Raw genomic sequence first — 17,413 nt, 5'->3', positions numbered from 1 at the left:
TTATAGTGGTTTTCTATCATCGGAAATTTCACACTTCCAAACATCATCATTAAGCCGGAGTTCATCATCACAGTATATTTATTATTGTATTAATAGTAATTTAAGCAAGTGGAGTCTCTGTTAGTACTTGTTATTGGGTGAAATTTCAAATTTCACATAATATCATCCTCATCAGCAGATTTACTTGTTCATTAGGAATTTCTTCAATTAGGGATTGTTGGCAATACTCTATAGTATCACCAGTATCAATAGCAGGAATTCATCTTCTCATTTCATCAAGTTTGCTTCATGTATATTTTGAAATTATACATATGCAATAACTCAACATGTACTTCATCATCTTCCAAACTTTCTTCGAATAGTACTATTCAAATACATCATCAACAACACTCCGAATAATAGTTTTTGGATATTTTGAGTTTTTACCTTGTTGGTGGTGTATTCATCATTCACCATATATTTTCATCATGATGATAGAATTTCAACAACATAGTATCATTAGTAGGGATGTCTAATATCACCATCAAGAGAGTTGGAATTTTTCCACTTAGTATTCATAGAGTTGTGGAATTTTCTCTTCATCATATCTTTTATCATCAATATCATCAACAAGTTCATTTCCGATCATTATGGTAAATATCTTAATGGTCATCATCATCGAACCATCAATAAAATTCACTAATGGTGAATTTTCCAACAAGGTAAATTTCAAGGTCGGAAATCTTGCTGATTTTCCACCTTGAATTATTTCAATAATTAAATAAAATTATATTTTTATTATCATCATTGTGTTTTCTTGTATCAAAATCTGTTTTATGCATTCTCCACTTGATTTCATCAAATAACATAGTAAATTAGTACATGATGTCTTTTCATTAATATTTTCCGTTGATTTGCTGTTGCAGAACAAAAAATTACAAATTAAGGTGGATTCTTCATATACAGTCACTTTTATAGTCGGATCACATGGCAAATAAAACAACTCAAATAAAGATGTTGATACTAATTTAGATTATGTTTTGTTATGAAGAATACACTTTTGAATATTTTTCACGTCCTTAGATTGTTGTTACAGTTTGCCAACTTGAAGCCACAATGCTTAAGTTAATAGTAACAGCAACTATAATATGTATACATCAAAATATATAAAAGTTGTTAATCCGTAATAATCAGGTTTAGAATAAATCAGCACTTTATATTCTTCTTTATTGAATTTGCTGCAATGGAACAAATCTTTGGATAATTAAGAAAGCTTTGCTAAATCAGTAATTTATGAAATTAAGAAGGAGTTATTTGCTGAAAAAGCATTATTCGGTGTTTTATTGGTTGGTGACTTGCTGGATGAGAGGGGCCTTTGCTGGATAAGAAGGTCCTTTGCTGATTCAGAAAATGAACTTTCTGTTTAAGTCTACCACATTGACTATCCCATAATTATTAGAAATGGAATATTTGTTTCGTCCAATAATGAAATTTGGACCTCGTCGTCCAATTCACATTTTCTACAAATGAATTCTTTAATTGATAGTTCAACCAAAACAATAATTGGTGAAAAAGATTCGTTTGGATATGAAGGAGATGATTTAGTTAATTCTTATTCGAATGTTCGATTTTATGAACCTGGTTCTTTGATTGTGAAAAATACAATGGTCTATCTTGTGGACAAATCCAATAATTGTATTCGAAAGATTGATGTTTCCAATAAGATTGTGTCAACATTCAGTGGTGGATTCATTAATCATCCCTATGGAGAGGACTTGCCAAGATTTGAGATTTCACAAGTCAATGTATTGTACAAACCATTCATATATAATGATGAACTTTATTTTGTGGAACAACATTTGATTATTAGAAAGGTTTCGAAAATAGATGGACTAATCAAGACTGTCTTTGGAGTGAGTTCAAAATTGAAAACAGAAACTTCACCAACGAGAACTTTCAAATCAATTTTAAGTTTATTTTGCTTTCCAAATGGAGATTTGGTTATTTCTGGATACCACGATTTACACGTTCTTAATTTGGATACATTAAGGATGAGATATTTCCAAATTAATTACAGTAATCCAATTAGCTCTATTACTGGTTTTGGAAATTCCTTTGATAATGGCACAATGTACATTGGATTTGTGAGTTCAGATGGCATTTACAAATATCAAAACGAAACTTTACAAGATTCAAGTAAGATTGAGTACAGTGTAAATGAGTTTTCCATCCTAAACAATACTTTATATTATATTTCATCTGGAATACTTATAAAAGTGGAATGGAAAAATCAATCTTCGGACTGGATTGAATTTCCAGTTTCAATTTCACGTGTTGCCTATGATTCCATATATGGAAAGATTTATGTTGCGAATGGTTACAGAATTTATGAAGCAAATTTGGATGATCTTAGTTTAAGAAAGGTTGGTGGAATTGATGGAGGTACATATTCTGGAACTTATGTTGATTTTGATGGATATAGTGGTGAGAATGTTAATGCCACTCAATCAGCAATGTAAGTTTCTTTGAAAATTTTTTATTCGAAACCTTAAAAGGTCGATTAATTCAATTTATGCACATAATGGAGTCATTTACATTGCGACAGTATCATCCTACATTTACACAATAGTTGATGGAATTGCCAAAACTATAGTTGGCAGCAATCCTAGCTCAAACTTACTTGGTATGGACATGAATTCCTTTTGCAGAGATCCAAATCAAAATCTAATCTATATAATAGATAAGAATGTATTGAAGAAGTATGATGAGAAAACTGGTGAAATTACCTCTCTATTGCCAGCTGTCAAACCTTTCCTTTCCTTTTCTTTAGTACTTTTAGATTCCTTTATGTTTGCACTTTTTCCAAGAGTTGATGTTAAAATGGTATTCTCTCTCTATGATAATATGATTTATGTTGCAGATTATTGCAGAATTATTCAAATTGATCCAAAAACATTGAAATATCAGAAAGTGGCAGGAAAGGAATGTGGAACAGTGATTCCTGACATTCCAGCTTTGAATTCTCCATTGGGAAAGCAAAGTACTAAAGGTCTTTCTGTAAATCCCAAGAATGGCGATATTTACATTTGTTATCCAGATTTTTTTGGAAAGATTGAAAAGAGTTCAGGTATGATTCGTGTATTCTTTTGGAATCCACTCAATTCACCTTTCGAATCTGAAGATGGAATCATTGTAGAAAATGACAAACGAATTGGTGTCATTGGTTCCTCTCATTCCATTAGTGATGACCTGCATTACTTTTGCACAGCAAACACCATTCGAGTTTTGGAACGACTTCAGAATGGTTCGTTCTATTTGAAGAGTATTGTTGGAACTGGGACTGATGGATATAGTGGTGATAATCTACCTGCTGTTTCGTCTAAATTGTCTCAAATTAAGTCATTTTATGTGAAAGAGAATGGTGATATAATTATATTGGATTCTGGTAATAATATTATTAGAAAGTATGTGAAAAAAACTGGATTGTTAGTGACCATTGCAGGAAAACCAAGAGAGCAGAGTACCTATTTCAATGGAGACCTGAAGGGAGTGGAAACAAGTTTTATTGGTTTTGGTTATACTATTGATGTAAATGAGAAATCGGACGAAACTCTTTTTCTTGAAACAGTGTCAACCAATGGTGTAACTTCACTAATTAGAAAGCTATATCCTGTTTGTGAAGGAGGAGCACAATTCAATTCTTTCAATAATACATGCGATTGCTTGAGTGGTTTCTATGGTGACAAATGTCAACCAATCACTTGTAATGGAACTAGTTCTTCAGATTCAAAAAGTTGTAATGGAAAGGGAAGTTGTGTTGGATTGGATATTTGTAACTGTATTACTGGTTTCGATGGTCAATTTTGTGAAAGATCTTCACTCGATAATTTAGCCAACGATCAATCAACAACTGTTTTGGTGGTTGCAATTGTGATTCCAATTGTTGGAATTGGCTTAATAATAGTGATAATTGTTGTGGTGGTTATCATTCTACTATCTATGAAGAAGAAGAAGGCAGTGAAGAGAAATGAAATAGCAAATGCCACAATTGTTGAAATGTCAGACTTCCCATCCAGTTCTGTAATTATTTCATCGTCTATGGGATCCAATGTGTCAGATAATGAAGATGTCCTTTCAAGATATATTAATATGGTCAGAATTGGACAAGGTGCATTTGGAAGTGTATTCAAAGTGACAGATACCAAATGTGGAAACAAAATCAAAGCTGTCAAGTTTGTGAAATTTGAATCATTTACAGATTTGAATACGATTATGAAAGAGGCATCACAATTTAGTAATATTAGACATCCAAATATTTTGATAATCAATGATTATTTCATTACAAAAGATAATTTACTTTGTATGGATATGGATTATTTTGAAAATGGCGATTTGACAAGATTTACAAAGAAAGAAACATGTTCTGAAGATATTATTCGAAAGATAATGAAACAAGTACTGAGTGCTCTTGACTATGTCCATTCAGAATTATCAATCATTCACAGAGACATCAAACCTTCAAATATTTTTATTCGAAATCTTTCTGGAAATGATATTGAAGTTGTTTTGGCTGATTTTGGCTTAGCTAAAAAGCATCAAGAAATGAAAGGTCATTCCTATGCTGGAACTCCACTTTTTATGAGGTAAGCAAATGTTAAATTTCACAACTTAATTGACCATGATATTGAAATAGTCCTGAAATTGCATTGGGAAGTTGTTATTCTTTCAATACCGATATTTTCTCATTGGGAGTTTCAATTTATCAGATCATGACAAAGGATGAAACAATTTCTATTGGAAACTTGTTGATGGGAAATCAATCAGCAAATGCTGTGTCAATTCTCACAAAGCAAATGGAAGCTGAACAACAATATTCGAATGAATTAATGGAAATTGTGATTAAAATGTTGGACAGGAATCAGGAAACTCGTCCAAGTGCAAGGCAGATTCTCCAAATGCCTTACTTCAAATAATCAGAAAATAGTTTATTTATTATTTTTAGTTTGTTTTCAGTAAATCCTTTACTTTTTTCCTATTTTTTTTTCAAAAGGCAACTTGTACAAATATTCACCAATAAAGAACTGACAAAATAAGGAAGCAAAAAAACAGTTAAAGACCTACTGCAAAATAAGGAGTTAATTATGGACTTGGTATCATTGATAAAATTTTCATTGTTTGCCAATTCTTTAACAGTAGACATAACTTGGCATCGATTTTTGATCTTTTGAAAAGCTTCCTCTAATTTCGATGTTTTGTGTTTCAAAATAAATGCATCAGTAAATAGTTTTGTTGTACAATTCCAGATTGTGATTTTGAGAATTTTTGGTTGTTTCATTAATTCCCTCTGTGGTTCAATGGTTAGAATATGCGACTGGCTCATTCGCAAGATCCAGGTTCAACTCCTGGTGGAGGGTATCTGAATTTTTGCTCTTTTCTCAACTAAAATCATGTTTTCAAAGGCCAAAATATTCCATTATGAATTGGTTTATTCTAAAAGTTTTTCACTATCTACCGTGTCTGTACGTGAATGTTGTACAGGAGTTGAAACTTCACTTGTACACGTTTCACAGTAATCATCCTGTTGTTGAGATTCTAAAGCCTCAGAAGCTTCATCATCCTTGTTCAATCTTTCATCATCAGTAGTAAATGCCCTCATAGCTGCCTTTTCTCTTTGCGTATTGACTGTCAAATCCTCAGTACTGGAACTCTTCGGTGATAGTGCTTTACCATATCCTGGATTCTTGAATCCAATCACAGATTGAACCTTTCTCATACCACTATTACTTCTTTGTCTATTATTAACCATACTGAGATAGGCAAATGGTGTCACATTGAGTGCTGTAGCAACACTATTATTCTCACCAAGCATGAGTGAGAGCATGTTTGGCACATTGTATCCTCCGGCTGATCCACTACTGAGCATGTCAGTATTTCCTAATCCATAATGGAATGCGTAATATCCTCTGAGCTTCTTCTCCATTCTCGAATCTTTCCACATTAAGGCAAATGGTTCACCCTTTGCCACACTAATAAATGCATATTCATTGAGTGATTGTAGAGAGACAATTGCTTGGCTGTGCATTTGTAATGTGGCAATATTTCTCAAAAATGCTGTTTGTACATTCTTACTTGTTCCAATAAAAATACTTTCAATAGGATGTAAAATACTGCTGGCTGTTGTTGAGGCAGTTTCTGGATTTGGAGTTGGTACGTATGGATTATTAGATATCAACAGTTTGCCAGTGTCCCATAATCGAATCGTGCCATCCTCTGCACCAGTGGCAATAATATGACCATAATGAAGAGTACACATGGTAGTGATGGTGGATGAGTGAGCCTCTGCCTGTTCCAATAAGAATTTACATTCCTGATTACCTTCTGTGTGCATGAGAATGTCAGCAATATCGAAAATGAACAAGTGGTTTGCGAGAGAAACCAACAAGAAGTGATTATTCACCACCAACTGAATACATGCTTGATAGGTGAGTTCGTTTGATGAGTATTTGGATTCCAAAATTTCACGAATCTTCTTGCAAGAGCACAACTTGTTCCATTTAGCTTCAGAATCGATCTGAGCTGTTTTCCAAAAGGTTAATTCTCCAAAATTATTTACAGTGCTAATAATGTAATCAAACTCTGACTGTTTAGCAGGAAGGGTTGGATTAGATTGGTTTGGCGATTGGTTCATCGATTGATTCATTGATTGAGTCATGGATGAATGAGAGGAATTATCTGATTTTTGTGAAATGTTATCAGCATTTGATGAAGTGGAAGGCATTGAGAAAATATTGAGAATCTTTAGACTGGAAATGATATTTTTTGGTTTGTTGGATGTAATAGGTGGTTGTGTTACTACGGATGCACTACTACTTGGCTCTGTTGTTGCTGAAGGTACCAATTCTTCATCAATTAACTTGTAGAAAAAGTCATTGCTAGACGAATCATCGGTTATAGTTGGTGATTCCTCAATAACATCTTCAATCTTTTCAAAATCATAGATGAATAAATCTGGCTTGTTGGAGCATGTTGAAACGATGGTATTGTTCGTCCTTTCAATGAATGACATATCATTGTAAAACATGGAATTCATGATAAACATATTGGAAATGCATCCATCCTCTCTTCTATTGATCACTTGGAGGAGCTCTCCAGTGAACCAATTCCACAAACAAATTTTACCATCATTGGAGGCAGAGCAAAATCTTGGGGATCCATCATTGAGTAGTTCAATACATCTAACACTCGATTCGTGAATGTTCATGGTTCTCACTGGATTCAGATTGAATGTAGGTGCCTGACCTGATGTGCTCCAAATTGCTGAAATATCCCACAATTTAATGGACTTATCTCCAGATCCAGTCAATAAGAATTGAGCAAATGGTGTATATTGGAAATAGAGATTGGAATCTTCTGATGATTGAGAAATGAGAGTTCCCTGAGCAAAAATTGGTACTGCACAAGTAATTGTCAATCTGTGACCGTTCAGGTTGGCCACTCGTTTAGAATTGGTAGCATCCCACACTGAAATTCTACCATCCTCATAGCATGTCAGCATTGGAGAGCTAACCATATTATTAGGAGCAACTTTCAAAGGTCTGCATCTATAAAACATAAATTCCTCATTCAGGGAAAAGTATTGATGTGGAGGTATTCTCGGAATTCCAACCTCCTCTCCATTTCTATTACAAAAATTAGCATAATTCCAATAATTGAAAAAGTATGGAGTCAAACAAGCATAACTTGTATCTAAATTTACATTTCTATCGTACAATAATATAACCTTATTAATATTATTCACTTCTCCAATACCAAGAGATGAATTTGGATCAATCATATTAATGACTGACACTTCAGAAAATGGACTAGTATGATTTCTTGCAATATTACAATTTGTACACTCCTCACACAAATTATGGGTGTGATGATTGGCATTTCTATTCGAACAATGATGTGAAATGGCAGTATTCATAAATCCCAATGATTGATTCTTCAAAGAATAGACAATAAATGGAGCATTTTGTTGTGGATTCTGGAAGGACATTGTTGATGAAATGTTTGAACTGTTACTGTTGGCTCTCCTTCTCGAAGTGGAAACATTTGAAGCTGTCGAACGTACAGATGGTGAATGCATTTGACTATTGAATGAATCACCCAGCCTAGTGGTCGTTGCAGTTGGTGATGGTGGTTCAGAAGGTAACAACCGAGAGGCCGAAAGCTTTTGTGGTGATGGATAATACTCATCATGAACTGCCTTGGAAATATCCCCTGAGAAGAGAGAGACAGAAACTTCTTCATCACTCTTTGGTGAAATTCCACCACCATTATTATGATCATCATCAATTGGTGAATGTGGAGAATTGAGAAGTTTGTTGGGTCCTGAAGTGATTGGACTTAATCCAATCTCTGGTATATTCATCATCAGGTTGGAAGGAATTGGAGAGACTGATACTGCTAATTCTTCACTGCCATGTTGTTGTTGATTTGGTGTTGTTGATAATTGTGAATATTGATGATGAGAAATGTGTTGTTGTTGTTGATTATTATTGAATTTTCGTAAATCATAGGGAAAGACACGAATGGCATGATGGTGGGGATGAATCAGTGGTGAGTCTCTATTCGGTTGCATCATTCTCGATGCAGAGTGTTGATGATGATTGTTTGATGAAGAAGGTGTAGTATTGACATGAAGAGGAACCATTCGTGGTGATTGAAAATTCTCATCCGATGATGAAACATCATCTAAATGGTGATGTTGGGCCATGGAAGGGAGACCCTCTTCTGATTGGACAGTGTAGGTATAGTAAGTGGACGTGTTCATAATTGTTGATTTTTCATTATTAATTGTGCTATTATTATTCGGAGGATTGAAAAGGAGAGGAGATTGATCACCAACAACTCCTGAAACTCCTTTGTTTTGATTATTGGAAGTTGGTGATTGGGAGGATGTGGTAAATTGTGATGAGGAGGAGGATGGAGGCGAATTGGGTGATGTTTGCTGATCTAAAAATCCCAAATTATCCAGCCCTGATGAGTAACTGTTATTCGGATTTGTTGTCTGATTATTGTTGGTATTCACCATATTACTAATAGATCCCGATGACGATGATGTACTCATCGAGTTGCTCCTCTTATTATTGAGCCATTGTTTTAAAAACATTTTTTTTGATTTTTTTAAGTTTTTTTTAAAATCAAAAATTTATTTCAAAAATTGCAGAGCTAGTAAACTAGTAAACTGGTTCTCCTGCATAGACTTGATTCTCAATTCCACATTCTCCTTGGGCAATCTTGAAATAACCAGACATACCCCAATTGGATCCCCATGAATTGACAGCTAACCAATAATTAGTTCCACTTTCAACTCCCCAACCAATTAATGCAACAGCGTGTCCACCCAAAGTTGTGGTACTGACATGTTTGTAAACTCCAGATCGATATGACATGAAATCGCGATAAATAGTGAAGCCACTTTGCACAGATCCATAACTCATTATGGCTGCCTTAATATTATTGACACCTGAAATGTAACGAGAGTTCTTAGCCTTGTACATGGTCATGGATTGAGTAGAGACTTTACATTTAGCTGGACAAGTACCAGATGAGAAAGTTGCTCTTCCACTAGCATATGGAATGCAAGAATCAACAGTAGTTCCAGTCCTTTCCAAAAATGACCAAGCATATTTCAAATATCCTCCTTGACAGGCCTTATTCATAGTATCACATTGAACTTGATATTCTGGTGATAGGACAACATTAGTTTTACCATTGGTGGCAATACACAATCTATGAGCCAATACATAGGTGGCAGCTATTTGTCAATATTACCAAAAAGGAAATTTGTATTAAATGAAAATTGTAAAAAAGTTAAAATTAATAAATCAAATTGTAAAACTTAGAAACTTACAGAAAGCCCAACAGGCGCCACATGTTTGTTGATCTCTAACAGCTGGAATGCATCCTCTCCATTGAGTTCTAGCATCAAAATTCATTGGCAAGTCAACACGTGGTTCAATGTCCAATCTTGGAGTGTCAGGATCAGTACTGAGCAAGGACAAACCAAAGAGTGAGTCTCTTGCTTCTGAAATGGACAAGTTTGCAAAACGTGGATATTCAGTAGCCTTCCAACCGAGAGTTTCATTGGCATTGATCTTGTCAATCAATTCCTTATCATTTACTGGAGTACTAGCAGAGGTTTCATTGACTGGACGAGGAGCTGGAGTTGGTGGATGAGTAGAATTGTGTTGACCATGATGAGGTGGTCTTGCTGGTTTCTTCTTGGCAGCTTCAACATGAGCTGCGGTGAAAAGCAAGTATCCCAAACAGAGAGCAAGCACGAGTACACCAAGTGAAAAATTGACAGAGGAAACAGTTCTATATTGTTGAGCCATTATTATTCTTAAAGAGAGACAGTCCAAATATATTGCTTTGAATTGTTTTTTTTCTTATTGATGAGAGAATAGTATGCTTGATTGTGTCACTATTTATCTAGAATGAATAATGGATGAGATTACAATACATTACATTTTGGATTAAAGTATCTATGATAGAAAGTAAGCATGTATCCAATGTCATCGTCACTCAGATAAGATGGATAGTGATAGTGATGCATGTGGCAAGGTTTTCTATCGAGTGGATATCACTAAGTATCTGATGTTTACTGCTTCGTTTCAATTTGGAAGTTGGATAACTTACCATTTTGGTGAGGTATTGCCAAATGACGAAAATTCAATTTATCCAGATAATATTCAAACTTTTCAATCTACTTGTTGAGTTGTTGTAAAGAGATCCACAAATTACTGTAGTTTAGTTAATGTTTGAAAGTTTAGTCTTGGATTTGAGAATTGGATCAAACAAATTCTTCAAAGGTGCCTCTTTACGAGTTCTCTCTTTTTGCCAGCTATCAAACACATTGAGAAGGAAGAAATTTTGAATGACAATGACTACCAAAGCATCAAATACACCTGATTTATCTTCTGAACTTTCTCGTACCTTTTTGTGGAATGAATCAAATGCTTCAGGGCTCACATCATAGAGTCTCTCATTTGGTTTACAGATTATACAATCGGTGATTATTTCCTCCATATACGAATTTCGTTCCTGTATATTTTTCATGACCTTATAAGCTTTCACATTTTGAATAAAGATGATATTTCTATCATCTTGTCTTCTCTTTTTTTTTAGAAAATCTATAAAACTCATCATGTTGCTCTTATTTTCAATTATCGTCTTCATAAACTTGCTCGTATTCTCAGTAATCTCCTCGTCAATTGGAATATTGTTCAATAAGGATTCAGATGGCTTGAGTAGGATTGTGCAGAAAACTGGCTCTGTTATTGAGGTATTGCTAAAAGTCAGGCTTAGAGATAGTTTAATCCGAGCTCCGAATTTTTTACATCCCTCAACATAGGGGAAATGAAGAATGTATTCTCTATCTTGTGCAGGTGTTTTCTCATGTGTTTTGTAAACATCAGTGATATCAAACAGTGGCAAGATTTGTTGTAGGTCCACATTTTCCAATTCACTTTCATCATTGTACCCAAATAAAGTCAAGAAGGGCCTGTTAACAGTGTTAATTAAAGCAGATTCATCAATAAATAGAGTGACAAGAGGGTCTAAGGAATTGATACATTCTATCAAATTATTTTCTTCTTTTACGTAATTTTCAACCTTCTTTAAGGTATTTTCCACAAATTCTACAATTTCTTTTTTCAGTGTTTCGTCTGTAGAAGCAAATATCTCCAGAGTCTCCTTGTCTGCCCTAACTCGTAATGTATAACGTGAGAAGGATATGGAAGATATGAGTATGGCCAATAGACCAAATACAACAATAATGATTGGTATTAAAATTTCCAATGTCAACACACTAGAATCGTGATAATCAATTGGAATTAATAGCATTTCCCATGTTGTATCAATAATTGTAATATTAATGGCTTCGTAAATAAATTGTGCATTTTCCAAGTTATTCAGATCATAATTCTTATGTTCTGAAAGAAGCCTTTGATAAAATACCATTCCTTGCTTGTTATCATAAAATCGAATAGAGTAATTCTCCAAAAGAGAGGTCAAGTTAACTTGTTGAAAAATTTCTCCAAACTCCAAAACAACCAAGGAAAATCCCCAGAAATTTAAATTGAAATCAAGGATTGGCTGTTGAGCCATCAAGCTGTATTGATTATTGATAGTAAGGAATGGTCCATAAATAGTAGTACTATTTGTTTCTATTGCAATCTGTAATTGTTCCCTATGATTGGGTTCAATTCCAATCTCTTGTCCTACAAGACTCTTCAAAACATTCATTGGATACACCTCTGTTAGTGTATAATTCCTTGTCATTCCAAATGTGTGAATGATGTTAAAGTATTGGTATTGACTTGTTTTCATAGCAAACTCGTCAAACTTGTCAGGATCTACATTGTAATCCCAAGAGATGACTGTCTCTCGAATATTATCTAGAGCAGTGATAGTCACCTCGATTCTTTTCTTGATTGCACTATCTGCCATAAAGCAATTGTACTTGGCCGTTTCTCTAATGCTCTTGGTTCTCATTTCTTCCAAGGCAAATGTAGCAAGGCCAACAAGAACTGCCACAAATAAGGATAAAAAGAGGAAAATCAATAATCCTATTGATAATCCCTTCACTAGATAATAAAAACTTGCACGTCGTACCCAATTTTCAACTGTTTCAATTTGGTGTCTTGTTTTTCTAATAACTTCCTCGGAGGGATTTATATTATCATAACTATTATTCAGTAAATTGTGTGAATTTTCTGAATATGAGCTTTCAGTAGCAATATGAAGAGTTGAATCAGCTACTCCTGTTTGGTATGGAATTGGAAGTGAATTGATGGGATTACTTGTTGTTGATGTACTAATACTAAATGAAACCCTCTCAGAATCAAGTAATCCTGAGGTATCTATTTCCATTTCTCTATTATTACTATTACTTTGTAGAGAAAATAATGGAGAGGTATTATTGTTATGAATATTGTTGCTATTAGCATGAGAAGGGCTAGAGAAGATGTTATTTACATTTTGTCTTCCAATTCGTTCCGATGATGATCTAGCCTCCTTATTGTTAATATTATTATTATTAATGTGATTAAAATTGTTATTAGTATTATTATTATTATTATTCAATGCTTTGAAAATTGTTAGACTCCTCTCCGTTGATTCATTATTGTTAATATTCATGTTATTATTAATTCCAGTACAGTTATTATTATTATTATTACTAGCAGATGTAAGCCGTAGGCTTATCGGTGATAATGGTGATGTAATTACATGTTGTTGATGTTGCTCTTCTTTCGTTGCGGCTCGTAGTTGCGTGTTGTTATTGTTTTTAATTTCAAAAGTTGAGGAGGAAAAGAAATTTGTTTTGTTTGAATTATTATCATTGTGATGAAAGAAGGAAGAAGAAGAATTATTGTTGCTGGAAGTGTTAAAGAATGATGATGATGGTATTGGTGGGTTTGATTGCAGAGGCTGGAATGAAAATAGAGAATTATTGTTGTTAATAAGTAATGATGAAGTGTTATTGATTGTTGATGATAGAGAAGGAGGGAAAGTTGGAAAGAGAGTAGTTGATGAACTGTTATTCACCACAACTTCATCATCACCATGATTATTGTCATCAGTAGTGGAAGGCTGGCTCGCTGCTGGGAAAGTATTAGAGGGATCATTCATTGTGTTTCGTTTAAAATTTGGAATCGAATAATAAGTCGAATTGAATTATTAACATGAAGAGATATATGTGAATAATCTTGTTTTTTTATGAATGTCTTTCTCTTACTATGGGAAGGTTAAGAGATTTATTTTTAATCAAGGACGGATGACAGCAGCAATTTATTGATTAAAACAGCATTCACCTTTATTGTAAGGATAACAATATCATGATCTTTAACATGTAAATTCTGATTATTATTTAATTGTTTGCATTACTTTCATCATGTTACATTACGTATTGATGATAATTGTTGTTTCTTCGAAATCTTTTGTTGTTTTCTCTTGCTTGCCTTCTTTGGCAACATCAAGCCATTAGTACCAAGAATTGGCGCCAATAGTGAATTACAGCTGGCAACAAACTCACACAATTTAAATGTAACGTCTATTGTATCCGAATGTTTTATTGCTGTGTTTCTGGTTGCGTCTTTCCATAGAAAAGTGGAAATTCAAATCGTTGGATTTGTTGATTTCCCGCCATTCAAAAACCGTTACACGATCAAATTCAAAATAAAAGCCCTCACCTCTTGTTCACCTTCTCTTCACACAAAACAACAAAAAAAATCCAACAAATCTAGCTAACACAAAAATGCCAAAGGCCACTAAAGTAATCAGCGTCGGTAAAAAGAGATACAATCCAATCGACGAAACTGAAATTGATGAAGAACTTGCTCCAGTCAAAGAACTTGCCAAAGAATTCCAAGTCTGCACTCGTGATTTTAAGGAAAAGATTACAGGAGCCAAACTCGTGGAAGATGAGAATGGTAAGAGAGTCTTGCTCTTGACTGGTTTCAAAACCAAGGAAAAGGATCGTTCCAAGAGAATGGTCAAAGTTGGTGGTGAATTCGATTCTTCCAACATTGTTGCTGGTACCAGAAGAAGAAAGAACGTCAATTATAAGAGCTTGGAAGAAAAGGCATCCAAGCCTGCAAGTAAGAATTCCTTCGATAAGAGAAGTAAACTCACTGAAAAGATGAACAAGAAGAAGGCTGCTGCTAAGAAGGAAACTGAAGATAAGGAAAATGTTGAAAATCAAATGGCTGATGAAGATGTTGCCGCTGAAAAGAAGACTACCAATAAGCAAAAGGAAGAATGGACCTATCCATTATCTAAGAAGAATTTCGAATTGATGAAAAAGTTGGGTGCCACTATTAAGCTCAATCTCCCAAAGCGTGCCTACAGAGATGAAGAACCAATTCCAGAGGAAATTAATGCTTTCGTCTCTGCTAAATTCCCAGAGGATATCAAGTTCACCATTACTAAGAAGCATGTTGGCGGTCATTCCTTTGGTCTCATCAAGCATGAAATCTTTATCTTGAACGATGATGATTGTCCAGAGTGGATGAAGAAGAATGAAGATTATGTAATTATTGGTGAAGGTGAAAGTGGTATTATTGCTTGTAAGAAGAGTGAAGCTAAGAATGATTTTAAGGTTTACATTATCTTTGATGCTACTGAAGATGAAGAAGAAATGGTTTTCACAATGAGTTTATCCAAATACTTGTCCAATTTGAAGAGACACAGACTTGTTAAAGAAACTGAAGAAGAAGAAACTGCTCAAAAGGAAAGTTCTGCTCCATCTCAAGAAGAAGAAGAAGAAACAACCACAGTTGCTCCTTCAGAAAGTCAAGAACTTGTTGAGCAATCCCTTGCCTCTGATGCTGCCTTGAATGAAAAGGTTGATATCATGGAAGATTAATTTGTACTAGAATTCTATCCTATAGAAAGAGGAGCCTGAAGAATACTCCTTTCTAATTATTTGCAAAATGACAATGATCATCTCATGATGGGAAACATTAAGTTTGTGTTCCTGCTCTCGGATGTTGTTGTGATGTTTGCTCTAGATGTAATTTTTTGATTTTATTTTTAACACAATAAATTCGTATTTCATAGAAATTAGTGGAAATTTTCTTGTTGTAAAAATTCGGAAAGCAAATCAATATTAAAAAAAATGTTGAAACGCACCCATAGTGGAACTCTTTCCGATTTTTCATTGAAAAATATGGAAATGGCTAAAAAAACAAAAATTGCAAATGATCATTCCGAGATCATTCTCGATCGATTGGCGAGTGATGAATTAAATTACATGTTTAAATTTCTGACGTTTGGTGGATTGATAAATTATTCAATGACTTGTCAGAGAAATTATTCAATCATTCGTGATTGGATTTCGATCATGTATCCAATGGCTGTTGAATATGTACAAAATCAACATGAATATTGGTCAATTGCAACAATATTGAGAATTTGCAAAAATGTGGTTATTGATGCTAGTACATTTAATTTTGCATTGTTCACGAAAATAGCCGAACAATATAGAGGAAATTTAAAGCTTCTTTCAGAAGAATTGGAATTTAATTTCTTTAATTTTGTTAATGCTAAGGTTTATTTCGAAATGGAGGTTAAAAATTTTGATTCCATTTATGAAAAAAGAAAAATTCCATTTGTTGTGTTGCAACCAACTGTTGGCTTTAATTTTAGCAATGAGGGAGAGTCAACAATTGAGGAGAAACGAATAGTTAAGGAAAAGGAAATTATAACAATCCCACTTGGTTTCTTTATGAAGAATTTAAAATTGTATTTCGAGCATTTATTGAGTGATATGTATTATGTGTTGAGATTTTGTCATTTGGTGGAGAATTTGGAGATCAGCTTTGGAGATTCTGTTTCAGATGAAAAATATGAAGATTTCTACGAGTGTCCCCTACTGACCTCATTGAAAAACTTGAGAATTGTGTCTGGATGTATTTTGGATGATGTACAATCTCAAAAATTTGTTATTGACATTCTCAAGTTGACACCTAATTTGTTGGATCTTGAAATATTTTTTCATAACTATTGTGATGTAAATATACTAATGTACATAACTAGAATGTGCCCTAATCTTGAAAAAATTTCTATTGACGTTGATCATGGCTATGGATATATAGGAGTTTCTATTAATGATGAAGGATTGTATGGATTCTTGAAGGCTCTTCCTAAGTTGAAACATTTGAACCTTGGTGTTTGTCATCAAATATCTGGAGATTTCTATTCGAGAATAGGTGAATTTACTCAGATTGAGTATTTTAGAGTGGAGAGAAGGAATGGTGGATACGGACAAGTTTTGGTGGACGAAGTTGATAATGTCAAGTTTGGTGGTGGAATGTTACCAAACCTTTATTATTTGGAAATTGGAAATTTCTCCTTTTCGACAGAGAAGAGACAATCATTATTGGAAAGCTTGAGGCTAATGGCTCCTAAACTAGCTAGATCCAATTTCCAGAACCAATACTCATTTACTTTACAAGATTATTGTTAGGGCTTGTTGGCAAGAAATACACTCAATTATTGAAATTAATTTTACATTCTCATCACATAAGACAGCATGTCAAATATAATATACAATACTCATAATATAAGATATAGAAAGGAAGCATTAGTAGTGTAACGGTATCATACCAGCCTTCCAAGCTGGTGACCCGGGTTCGACTCCCGGCTAATGCATATCGCTTTTAGTTTGTTAAGGTTAGATTTTAATGAAGTTTCAAAACTGCATTTTTGCCTATTGATTGATTATTGCAAACCAAAAATATGAACAATATCCGATTGTTATTAGAAATAGGTCATTCCAATTTTTTCTAAATATCAACCCAGTGTCGTCTAATGAAAGACAAGTGTCTCCTTGGAGTAAAATCCAGTATTCACGTGATCCAGGTTCAATTCCTGGCATTGG

At 34.0% G+C, this 17,413-nt stretch overlaps 6 protein-coding genes and 2 non-coding genes across 8 annotated transcripts; 5 read left to right on the top strand and 3 right to left on the bottom strand.

Moving 5' to 3' along the window:
- Window positions 1-1,505: 1,505 nt before the first annotated feature.
- On the top strand, window positions 1,506-4,952 carry NAEGRDRAFT_72391 (uncharacterized protein; the record flags this gene model as incomplete). The annotated part of the gene is made up of 3 exons (XM_002672466.1): window positions 1,506-2,494; window positions 2,535-4,622; window positions 4,673-4,952. The coding sequence occupies 3 exons, from the start codon at window positions 1,506-1,508 to the stop codon at window positions 4,950-4,952; spliced, it is 3,357 nt and encodes a 1,118-aa protein (XP_002672512.1).
- Window positions 4,953-5,319: 367 nt separating this feature from the next.
- Window positions 5,320-5,393, top strand: NAEGRDRAFT_t587. The gene has a single exon. It is a non-coding gene; the product is annotated as a tRNA-OTHER (tRNA).
- A 53-nt stretch (window positions 5,394-5,446) lies between these two features.
- NAEGRDRAFT_81189 (WD40 domain-containing protein) lies at window positions 5,447-9,136 on the bottom strand (the record flags this gene model as incomplete). The annotated part of the gene is made up of 1 exon (XM_002672395.1): window positions 5,447-9,136. One exon carries the CDS (start codon window positions 9,134-9,136, stop codon window positions 5,465-5,467), a length of 3,672 nt encoding a protein of 1,223 aa, XP_002672441.1. The 3' UTR covers window positions 5,447-5,464.
- A 67-nt stretch (window positions 9,137-9,203) lies between these two features.
- NAEGRDRAFT_72389 (uncharacterized protein) lies at window positions 9,204-10,364 on the bottom strand (the record flags this gene model as incomplete). The annotated part of the gene is made up of 2 exons (XM_002672394.1): window positions 9,204-9,784; window positions 9,881-10,364. The coding sequence occupies 2 exons, from the start codon at window positions 10,362-10,364 to the stop codon at window positions 9,204-9,206; spliced, it is 1,065 nt and encodes a 354-aa protein (XP_002672440.1).
- A 70-nt stretch (window positions 10,365-10,434) lies between these two features.
- On the bottom strand, window positions 10,435-13,662 carry NAEGRDRAFT_81188 (uncharacterized protein; the record flags this gene model as incomplete). The annotated part of the gene is made up of 2 exons (XM_002672393.1): window positions 10,435-10,623; window positions 10,669-13,662. The coding sequence occupies one exon, from the start codon at window positions 13,660-13,662 to the stop codon at window positions 10,780-10,782; it is 2,883 nt and encodes a 960-aa protein (XP_002672439.1). The 3' UTR covers window positions 10,435-10,623; window positions 10,669-10,779.
- A 625-nt stretch (window positions 13,663-14,287) lies between these two features.
- Window positions 14,288-15,397, top strand: NAEGRDRAFT_52176 (uncharacterized protein; the record flags this gene model as incomplete). Its single annotated transcript, XM_002672465.1, has 1 exon — window positions 14,288-15,397. One exon carries the CDS (start codon window positions 14,288-14,290, stop codon window positions 15,395-15,397), a length of 1,110 nt encoding a protein of 369 aa, XP_002672511.1.
- A 303-nt stretch (window positions 15,398-15,700) lies between these two features.
- Window positions 15,701-16,999, top strand: NAEGRDRAFT_72386 (uncharacterized protein; the record flags this gene model as incomplete). Its single annotated transcript, XM_002672464.1, has 1 exon — window positions 15,701-16,999. One exon carries the CDS (start codon window positions 15,701-15,703, stop codon window positions 16,997-16,999), a length of 1,299 nt encoding a protein of 432 aa, XP_002672510.1.
- Window positions 17,000-17,113: 114 nt separating this feature from the next.
- On the top strand, window positions 17,114-17,184 carry NAEGRDRAFT_t588. The gene has a single exon. It is a non-coding gene; the product is annotated as a tRNA-Gly (tRNA).
- Window positions 17,185-17,413: the final 229 nt, after the last annotated feature.

This window comes from Naegleria gruberi (genome assembly GCF_000004985.1).
Source record: "Naegleria gruberi genomic scaffold NAEGRscaffold_53, whole genome shotgun sequence".
Lineage (NCBI taxonomy): Eukaryota > Heterolobosea > Eutetramitea > Acrasida > Naegleriidae > Naegleria > Naegleria gruberi.
Note: the sequence above shows the minus strand (reverse complement) of the source record. Positions and strands in the feature narration are given on the sequence as shown.